Source organism: Geotrypetes seraphini, chromosome 2, assembly GCF_902459505.1.
Source record: "Geotrypetes seraphini chromosome 2, aGeoSer1.1, whole genome shotgun sequence".
Classification (NCBI taxonomy): Eukaryota; Metazoa; Chordata; class Amphibia; order Gymnophiona; family Dermophiidae; genus Geotrypetes; species Geotrypetes seraphini.
The window spans coordinates 493,697,999-493,708,318 of record NC_047085.1 but is presented as its reverse complement, the minus strand read 5'-3'; the positions used below and the strand labels follow the sequence as shown (position 1 = coordinate 493,708,318).

General features: G+C 48.9%; 1 protein-coding gene across 1 annotated transcript; it reads left to right on the top strand.

Annotated features, from left to right (window-relative positions):
- The first annotated feature begins 5,555 nt into the window (after positions 1-5,555).
- On the top strand, positions 5,556-8,004 carry LOC117355742 (cyclin-dependent kinase 5 activator 1-like). Its single transcript, XM_033934718.1, has one exon. The coding sequence runs from the start codon at positions 6,440-6,442 to the stop codon at positions 7,313-7,315; it is 876 nt and encodes a 291-aa protein (XP_033790609.1). The 5' UTR covers positions 5,556-6,439; the 3' UTR covers positions 7,316-8,004.
- The last annotated feature ends 2,316 nt before the right edge of the window (positions 8,005-10,320 follow it).

Here is a 10,320-nt window from a genome sequence, read left to right as displayed (position 1 = left end):
GCTCTACTAGGCTTTCCTATGCCAGGTGCTGATGTTCCGGAGGCAGGTATGTACATTTTAATTAACATAAGAACATAAGAATTGCTTCTGCTGGGTCAGACCAGTGGTCCATCTTGCCCAGCAATCCGCTCACGCGGCGGCTCTTAGGTCAAAGACCAGTGCTCTAAATGAGTCCAGCCTCACTTGCATATATTCCAGTTTAGCAGGAACTTGTCCAACTTTGTCTTGAATCCCTGGAGGGTGTTTTCCCCTATAACAGACTCTGGAAGAGCGTTCCAGTTGTCTACCACTCTCTGGGTGAAGAAGAACTTCCTTACGTATGTACGGAATCTATCCCCTTTCAACTTTAGAGAGTGTCCTCTCGTTCTCCCTACCTTGGAGAGGGTGAACAATCTGCCTTTATCTACTAAGTCTATTCCCTTTCATTATCTTGAACATTTCGATCATGACCCTCTCATTCCTCTTTTCAAGGGAGAAGAGGCCCAGTTTCTCCAATCTCTCACTGTACGGCAACTCCTCCAGTCCTTTAACCATTTTAGTTGCTCTGATTTTTATGGTGGTGTGAGAGGGGGGGGTCAGTGAACATGGGGGGGGTCTTTACTTTGTCCCTGCTATGGTTCTCTGGTCATTTTGGATACCTTTTGGGCACTTGTACCTGTTTTTAGATCGCCTAAGTCACAACGTATAAGTTCCGTCTAAACAGTCTCGTCAAACATTCGATTATCCCTGCAGTCTAGGTTGGCCCACATCCTACTCTAATCACTCCTCCAAAAACACCCCTTTCTGCTCTGGGCACACAGCGGGATTCAGAGGCCAACAAAGTCTCTGGATACATCTCAAAACCTGTTTTGATTATCAGCACATGGACGACCTGTCTTTTTGATCGTCCAAGTACCGACTTGGCAGGTTTTTAGATGTATTTCAGTTTCAATTATGAGCCCCATACTATATATAGTGCCAGTAATATGAGCCGAGTATCCAGGTGCACACTGGAACAGAGTGTTGTTGATGAAATGAGAGATTAGAGAGCGACATGGTGGGGTCTCCATTGCAAGACATTTCTGTTATCAGACATCGTTAGATGACTCTAATTCCAGCGTCTACAGCTGAATGTGAGAGAGACTCTTCAGCGCATTCAGTGCTCGACACATAATTACATAGAGAGTTGCACGGGGACAGAAATCCCACCTATCCCCGCCCAGATCCTCTCCATCCCCACCTGTCCCTGCCAGGATCCTCTCCGTCCCCACCCGTCCCCGTCAGGATCCTCTCCGTCCCCACCTGTCCCCGCCAGGATCTTCTCCGTCCCCACCCTTCCCCGTCAGGATCCTCTCCATCCCTACCTGTCCCCACCAGGATCCTCTCCATCCCCGTCAGGATCCTCTCCATCCCCACCCGCCAGGATCCTCTTCTTCCCAACCTGTCCCCTTCAGGATCCTCTCCGTCCCCACCCATCCCCGCAAGGAATTACCTCCATCCCCGCCCGTCCCCATAAAAAGCAGCAATTACTTCTGACAGGATCATCAATTCCACAGTTTCTTTTGTGCTTGCACTGCTATTTTCCTTGTGGAATCTCTTTGGTGGAACCCTTTTTTTTGTTTTCTGTTCAGGTAATTAACTTATAAACCCCCCTAAGGCTGAGGTGTCCATTATATTATATGGATGAACCCTGCTTCCAAAGCCTTCCATCCCCGTGGGAATCCCGTTGGCTAGAAGGGGGTCCCCGTGGGAGTCCCGTGGGTTAGGGAGGGATTCCCGCGGGACCCCTGTGGGACCCCCGCAATCCCCGTTCCCGTGCAGACCTCTAATCACAATGCAGTAGCAAGTAGCCTGAAACTGTTGAGGCTATTTCGGTCGTGCTTTGAGGAGCACGATCAAGTTATTCTGGAACAGTGACTTTGTTATTGCAGTCGCATGACGCATGACTCACACGCAGTAGTACCGCAACCATTCCAGCTGCGATGCATGCCTTTCTGCCATTCATTACTGAATGGAAATCGCATACAGTAATCATAAAAAATAAATAATACTAAAAATTAACAAGACGAGAACTTGTACCATTGCTATCACAATTAGAACTAGTTTAAGTGTGCAACTGTAATTTTCCAAAATCCTATATGGTATTTTTTTCTCCTTTGGCCTCTGGTTTTGTTCCATTCACAAGAAATCTCTAACTCTAGGAGCTCTCAGAAATTTAAACTTGGCTTTCCCACTTTTAAGAGAATAAAAACTATGGCCAATTTCTGTCAAACATTTTCATTTTTATTCGTAAAAATTTGGAATGACCTTCCTTCTATAGCAGTGGTTTCAAATTCAGATCCTTTGCAAGGCCACATTTGGGATTTGTAGGTACTTGGAGGGCCTCAGAAAAAAAAATAGTTAATGTCTTATTAAAGAAATGACAATTTTGCATGAGGTAAAACTCTTTGTAGTTTATAAATCTTTCCTTTTGGCTAAGTCTTAATAATAATATTGTCATTTATAGCTAAAGAGACATATGATCAACAAACTGTTTTATTTTACTTTTGTGATTATGATAAACATACCGAGGGCCTCAAAATAGTACCTGGCGGGCCGCATGTGGTCCCCGGCCTGCGAGTTTGAGATCACTGGTCTATAGTTAGACTTCTCTCTGTTACCCATTTTTCATAAAGCATTGAAGACATACTTATTTCAGAAATTTACTAATGACTCTTCTTCCCCAAATAATTGACCATAAAAGATATTTTTTTTGGCTTAAAAGTTACTGTTTCTGCTGAAATCTCTTGTATATTTCATTAATATTTTGTTAACCGAGTCGAGCCCTCTTGTAGGGATGAATCGGTATATAAAATCAAAGATAAGATTAGATTAGTTCGGCAGTGCCAGTTAGCAATTCGTCAACTGTAGCCTTATCTGCTGACACTGCATCTGGAGCTGGGAAAATGCACCAGGGGTCATGGGTGAAAGGCATGATGGGTCACAAAAAAATAACCTACTGTCAGCTCTGGCTTTGGCGGTATATAAGAATAAAATTATTATTAACATAAGAACATAAGAACAGAAGCAGTGCCTCCGCCGGGTCAGACCATAGGTCCATCCTGCCTGGCAGTCCGCTCCCGCGGCGGCCCAAACAGGTCACGACCTGTCTGAATCACCAGAAGCGGCTCCCTTGCCACCTTGGTTTCTCATTGAAGTCCTATCTTCCCATCGAAGACCTAACCCTCCGGTCTTGCACATGCACGACCTGGTTGGGTTTCTATACTTATTACCTGGTTAGCTTTCTATACTTGTGTTACATCCCAGCTCCTCCCTCAGTATCCCACAATCCCTTTATCCCTCAGGAATCCGTCCAATCCCTGTTTGAATCCCTGTACCGTACTCTGCCTGATCACTTCCTCCGGTAGCGCATTCCAAGTGTCCACGACCCTTTGGGTGAAAAAAAACTTCCTTGCATTTGTTTTGAACCTATCTCCCTTCAGTTTCTCTGAATTAAAAACAAAATTATTTAATCGATTTGTAAGTTAAGGTTTTACTGTTTTTTTAACTTTCACATTGTATGTACGTACTGATGACTTTATATTGTTTTATTCCATGATTGTCCAGCACTTCTTGTAAACCGCCTCAAACTATTATGGCTTTGGCAGTATATAAGAATAAAATTATTATTATTACTGCAGCCAGTGGCATAGTAAGGGGGGTGGGCCAAGGAGGGGGCGGACCACCCCAGGCGCTAGCACCTGTCCTCCTCTCTGCTCCTTCCTTACCCCCCCCACCAGGGCAGGATTAATTCGTCGAGGGCCCCTAGGCACACAAGTACACTGGGCCCCCTGCCCTGCCCCACCCCACCATGCGCCCAGGTAGAAACAGGAAGTGCGTCAGAAGGAAGCTTTGGGCAAGCAGCACCGCTTGCAAAATTACAGTTCCTGTTGCCTTTCTTACCCGCATTGCTTGCTTGTCTTACTTTCCGTCGATGGGGGGGGGAGGGAAAGCCGCGTTGCTGATCAGGGGAGGGGGCCAGCATTGCCGATTGATGCTGGAGGGGCCTATTGCCATTTGGAAAAAACAATGTTGATGCCCTCCTTCATCGGGCCCCCTTGACCATTTCGGGCCCTAGGCACGTGCCTACTGGGCCTATTGGTTAATCCTGCCCTGCCCACTGTGTGCGCCTCATACCTCTAATTTTCCATGCCCGAGCAGCATCACGTTGGTGTCTGCTCTCTGACATCACTTCCGGGTCACACGCCGAGGAAGTGACGTCAGAGGGAGAGCCGACATGACGCGGGCAGCAAGTTCGTGCCTGGAACATGAAGGAGGTACGGGGAAGGGGTGCACGCGCATGGCAAGGGGGGGGAGGTGCCACTCACCCTTGCCACACCACAGTCTGCAGTCCAACTGCAGGTTCAGAAATATGATGTATGAGCTTCACAAGAGCCAGCACAGCGTTGCCATGTCCGCTTCTTGGAAAGAAACACAGAGGCAGTCTCGTTACTTTCCTCTATTATATTCTCCCTCCGTATTAGCGGTTTCAGCATTCGCGGTTTTGATTATTCACGGTTTTTAGCTTGCTGGCTCCTCCCCCCAAATTAAGTCAGTTGCATAGAGAAATCGCCGATTCCAAGCGTTTACAGAGAAAATAGCTGATTCCCAGCACTTTCTTCACCGTGTTTTGCCTCTCCTTCAGGAACAGGCCAAGTCTCCCACCGTGTGATTCGTGGTTTTCACCATATTCACGATGGTTTTTAATAGAAAACAGCGAATAACATATGAAAAAGTTATTCACGGTTTTTCTATATTCACAGGTCTGTTCATCCCCCTATCACAGCGAATACAGAGGGAGAAGTGTGTCCTAATCTGCTTTAAATAACCACATCTAAACCTTATGGCTCCTGTACACCAAAATAAACCACCATATTTCTCCGGGAAAGAACGAAGTCATTTATTTTTTTTCAACCACCCCCCCCCCCCCCCCATTGATTTTCTTGTAACCAAGGGACAAACTCCACAAGAAAAAAGAGAGAGAAAAAAAATCTAAAGCCAAAGGCCCCCCCTAGTCCCAAAAATCTGAGGAAAAAAAAAAATCTTAAACCAAAGGCCCCCCCCCCCCCCCCTAGTCCCAAGAAAAATGAGCACTGCAGTGCGGGTCCGGTGCCACGACTACAGGCTGCCAGGGAGGGCAAGGGACGGGCTCATTCGCCATCAAATAAATAGGGCCACGACGAAGGGGGGCTTGGGACCGGCGATCCGTTAGGCCCGGTCCCCCCCCCCCCCCCACACACACACACACACACACTTGAGAGGGGGAGAGGATGGCTGGGCGCTATACGCGGCCCCGCTGTAGCGCTGTACCGCTAGGTGGCAGTAGTTAGCCGTCTCTCTTTCAGCAGATAAGCAGCGGCCGGGGGGAGGTGGGGGCTCCCGAGGAGCAAATCACGCTGCCTTTTTCATTGGATCCGCTTGGAGCGGGGGCTCGCAGAGAGGCCAAGGCCATCGCCGGAGCTTTCTGTCGTCTCCCAGCCTCGGGCCAGGTAGGGGTGGGGAGGGGGGGGGAGCAGATGCCACAGACTTCGCACAGGTGCAGCTCTATGTAAGAGAAGGCGTCGGAGAAAAAGAACGGAGGCGGCGCTCCTGAGCCGGGCGGACCTGGGTGGAAGATCGGCGCTCCCCCCGGCCAAGACGCGCGCCCAAAAGGCGAGCGCCCAATTTTAGCCGACCGATCGTCTGCAAAGCCGCACCTGCTCCCTCCTTGGCTAGGATCGGCGGGTCGGGCGATGGCCCCAGCTGGGCGAGGGATGTGAGAAGCAGACAGTCCCGATCTCCCCCGGCTCCGGTTGCCAGAATCGCTTTTTCTTCCGAGAGATCTGCGAGGGATTTTCCTCCAGCTGATGAGAAGAGGGGACTAATAATAAGACTCGTCTTCGCAATAACAGACCCCCCCTCCCCCCATCTCTCTGTTCTTGCATTTTTTTTTATTTTTTTTTAGGCGGGACCATTATTATTTTTGCATCTGATCATCCTGGAATTTTTGCCACTGGGTTTCCCCCCTCTGCTGATCATTATTTTCTGCTTACAGTCCGAATTACCTCGTTCTGGATTTCTTGGACTCCTTGAATGAAGCAGCCATCATCCTGGAACTGTGATTTTTTTTTTTCTCTTTAAGCTGATGCAGATATAATAACACTGGTAAAGAGAAAACGAGTGGGTGGGGTGGAAAGCAGCAAAACATCTCTGGACCCCCCTGGAGAGAGGGCTCGGTGAAGCTACCTTGGCTTGGCATCGTCGTCCTGGGGGAGGGGGCTTCAGAATGAGACAAAGCGTGCCGCTTCATTGACAAGAGGCAGGTTTTTTCCCCCCCCCCCCCTCTCCTCCCCAGCCACGGGCTCCCTGGATGAGGCTTTTGTTTCCGAACACAGCGGCCCTGCACAGTAATTGAGCGAGCTCCAGTTTTGGGCTGATCGCCATGGGCACGGTGCTGTCCCTCTCCCCTGGCTCCAGGAAGGCCAGTCTCTATGATGACGGCTCTGGCTCCTTGGCACATTACACGAGTGAGCAGAGCGGGAAGGGCAGCGGGAAGAGCCTCAAGAGACACTCCATGTTCATCCCTGCCCTCACTTGGAAGAGGCTGGTGGCCTCCACCAAGAAGAAGACCTCCCGCAAAGGCACGGCCAACAACAACTACCAGAAGGACGTGGCCCACTTGAATCACGAGAACGTGAAAAAGTCCCTGTCCTGTGCCAACCTCTCCAGCTATGAGAGCCAGCCCTTAGCCCCACTGAGCTCCAAGCAGATCTCCTCCATCAAGAAGGTCTCCAGCCAGCCAAGTGGAGGCTCTCCCAAGCGGGTGGTCGTCCAGGCCTCCACCAGCGAGCTCCTCAAGTGTCTGGGGGACTTCCTCTGCAGAAGATGCTACAGGCTGAAGCACTTGTCCCCGACTGACCCGATCCTCTGGCTGCGGAGTGTGGATCGCTCTCTGCTTCTCCAAGGCTGGCAAGACCAGGCCTTTGTCACCCCAGCCAACGTGGTCTTTGTTTACCTGCTGTGTAGGGATGTCATCGACGGCGACTCGGTGGCCACCGAGCATGACTTGCAAGCCACCCTCTTGACCTGCCTCTACTTGTCTTACTCGTACATGGGCAACGAGATCTCCTACCCGCTGAAGCCCTTCCTGGTGGAGGCAGCCAAGGATGCCTTCTGGGACCGGTGCCTTCGCATCATCGATGCCATGAGCGCTAAGATGCTCCGGATCAACGCGGACCCGCACTACTTCACGCAGGTCTTTGCCGACCTGAAAAACGAGGGCAACCGCGATGACTTTTCCAGGGTCCTGGACCGGTGACTGCGACACGGGGCAAGTCCCCGTCCATGGGAGCATTTGACAAATTTGGTTCCTGGACTTGGCGGCCCTCAGCCACGATCCGGGAGCCAAAATCGGAGACGGCAGTTCCGTTTCTTTGTGGCTGTTGGATTTTTCTCTTGGTGGGAGCCGAAGGCACTTTTCTTTTGTCCTCCTTTCAGCATCTTTTCAATTCTAGACGGGCCAGTAAGTGCCTAACCGATGTCTCCCCCCTTTCTGTATGTGGTTTGTACGTTTGCGTGCGGTTTGCTCTTTTTGGGGAGCCGATCGCTATGAAAAAAAAAAAAAAGTACATGCCGTTCCAAAGCACCCTCCTGATATTTTGGGGGGGAAAAGTATTAAGATTCATCAAATAATAACCTCGAGCTTTTGTGTTGGTGGCGTCTTGTGCAGAATGAATTCTTCCCTTTGTTGTATATATTCTAAATGACACCTTCCCCCCCTTACCTTCTCCATTGAAAAAAACCAACAACACAAAAATACCAAGTTGTTATGGAATTATATATTAAAACACAAACCAACCAGAGGTGGGTGCCATAGTATGCGAAGCCGTTATTGTATAATTTTATTTACTATTTATATACGGTCACAAAAGAAATAACAGGGCACAGAGCAGAACAAAACGCTGGCACTTATACAGTAGCTCAGTATACGGGCAGTATTTCCATAGAGTAGGGCACTGTTGGTTTGTGCTTGGTCTTTATTTTTTAATAATAAAAAAAAGGTTGATGCCCGTGTTATAGACGGAAGGTGGACCTTTTCACAAAGCCGGTGTGTGCATGCGATGCCTGCTCTTTTTTGGAGGGAGGGGGAGGGGTGATGCTTTGTTCAGTGGTGCTGGATCGGATAAACGGTTAACTGCGTTTACTGACCTACGTTGTTTGCTTGTAAAATCAATGGGTGGGGGAGGGGCTGTTTACTTCTTTTTTTTATATATAATGGGTCCGGCCTTGGATGTGGAAGCAAAGTTTACATTTTTACAGTTGTGTTTTGTAAGGTACGTAAAGATGCTTGCTGGTTCTTGATAGGTCCCCCCCTCCCCCCCACCCCAATCTGCCTGACCCTGCTATTCTGCTAAACTGCCTCTCCTTTGTACCCCCCCTTTCACACTTAACCCCTCATTTTCCATGCCTGGTTTATTTTTGATGAACATCGGTCTTCTAGGTTATAAAAGGGGCCGCTGAAAAGTTCTCGGCCCAACCAAGACGCGATTAATGTGGAGCCATGAAACTTACAAGTTATTCCACACTTTTCGTTTCAATGAGGCAAATGCATCTAGCAAATGGGCACAAGTATAGGGAGACAAGCCATTGTGACATCACCGATGAGGCTGGCTCTTAGGCACTGGTGGAATGAGGCATTATGACATCACAATACGAGGGACCGCTGAAAAGTTCTCAGCCCAGCCAAGAAGAGAATGCCTCATTCCACCAATGCCCAAGAGCCAGCCTCATCGGTGATGTCACAATGGCTTGGTTTCCCTATACAGTATAACCTTGGTTTGCGAGCATAATTCATTCCGGAAGCATGCTTGTAATCCAAAGCACTCGTATATCAAAGGGAATTTCCCCATAGGAAATAATGGAAACTCGGACGATTTGTTCCAGAACCCCAAAACTTTAATACAAAATACTGTATATACTTGTATTGCAAGACCTCGCTCGCTTAGAACAGTCACCACACTTTTGCAGCAGCAGGGAGAGAACCACCATCGACTCAGTTGTGATGATGTGTGACGTGCGTATACTGTATGTACTCGTATTGCAAGACATTGCTTGTATAGCGAGTTAAAATTTCATCAAATGTTTTGCTTGTCTTGCAAAACACTTGCGAACCATGTTACTTGCAATCCAAGGTTTTACTGTACTTGTTTGCCTCATTGAAACGAAAAGTGTGGAATAACGTGTAAGTTTCATGGCTCTTCTTGGTTGGGCTGAGAACTTCTCAGCAACCCCTTGTAAAACACGGTTGACTTCACCTCTGATGCCCATAGGAAAGATGCACGGCAAATCTGCTTATGGTAGCAGGGGTGAGCTGTAGCTTTCAGGATGTGATCTCTGAACTGCTCCTGGCTAGAACCCATTCGTTTGGCAGTCTGACTCCTCTCCCCCCCCCCCCATCAAACATGCCCAGTTGGGGTTTCCTAGTGCAAACATGGGATCATAAGAACATAAGAACTGCCCTCTCCGGATCAGACCTTAGGTCCATCAAGTCCGGTGATCCGCTCACGCGGAGGCCCAGTCCAAAAATAAAATTAGTCACCCGTATCCTTCTATGCTTCTTTCGAGGAGATGTGCATCTAACTTGCCCTTAAAACCGCGACTGGTTTACTCGTTATCGCTGTATTTCAGGACAAAGCTCCAGATCAATAAGAACTAGATTCGTCCCAGCCAGAATGTGTATTAAGTTGGCAGATGAAAACCCAGTATCTGCGACTGATGAGCTCAAATGCCGAATGATGGGGTTGTCAGGAGCCCCTCTTTCTACATTGTCAAGGGCGGGGGGAAGGGGCAAATACATCCAAGTTGCTCTAACTTCCTAAGATTGTGCAATAAAATCAGAAACCACCTCTCCCCCCCCTCCCCCCGAGAGACAGTCAAGGCACATCTGTAACTTAGCACCTGCCCTTACAAAGGTCAGAAGCGCCAGCACTGGCAGTTACACGCTTAAGTGCTCTGTCAGCCGTTGTAAACGGTCGCGCATGCGTCTTGGCAGTAACTGCAAGGGGCGGAGCTTGGGGGCACAGACGTTTTCTGCAACTTATACCTGTAAACGTATAGAATACTGCATGTCATGGCCAGTGCATGGGGTTGCATCCATTTGTGCCTGTCATTGACCTGGCGTAAAATGGTCTTGTCTCTGTTTAGGGCCAGGGGTGTCCAACCTTTTGGCTTCCCTGGGCCGCAGTGTCCGGAAAAAAAAAATGTTTCTGGGGGCCGCGCAAACGCTGCAGCAAGACTGAGGAGGGAGCCAACGAGACGGTAAAC

Excerpts from the sequence above, each read along its gene's own strand:
- LOC117355742 (XM_033934718.1), top strand. The coding sequence starts at position 6,440 with ATGGGCACGGTGCTGTCCCTCTCCCCTGGCTCCAGGAAGGCCAGTCTC.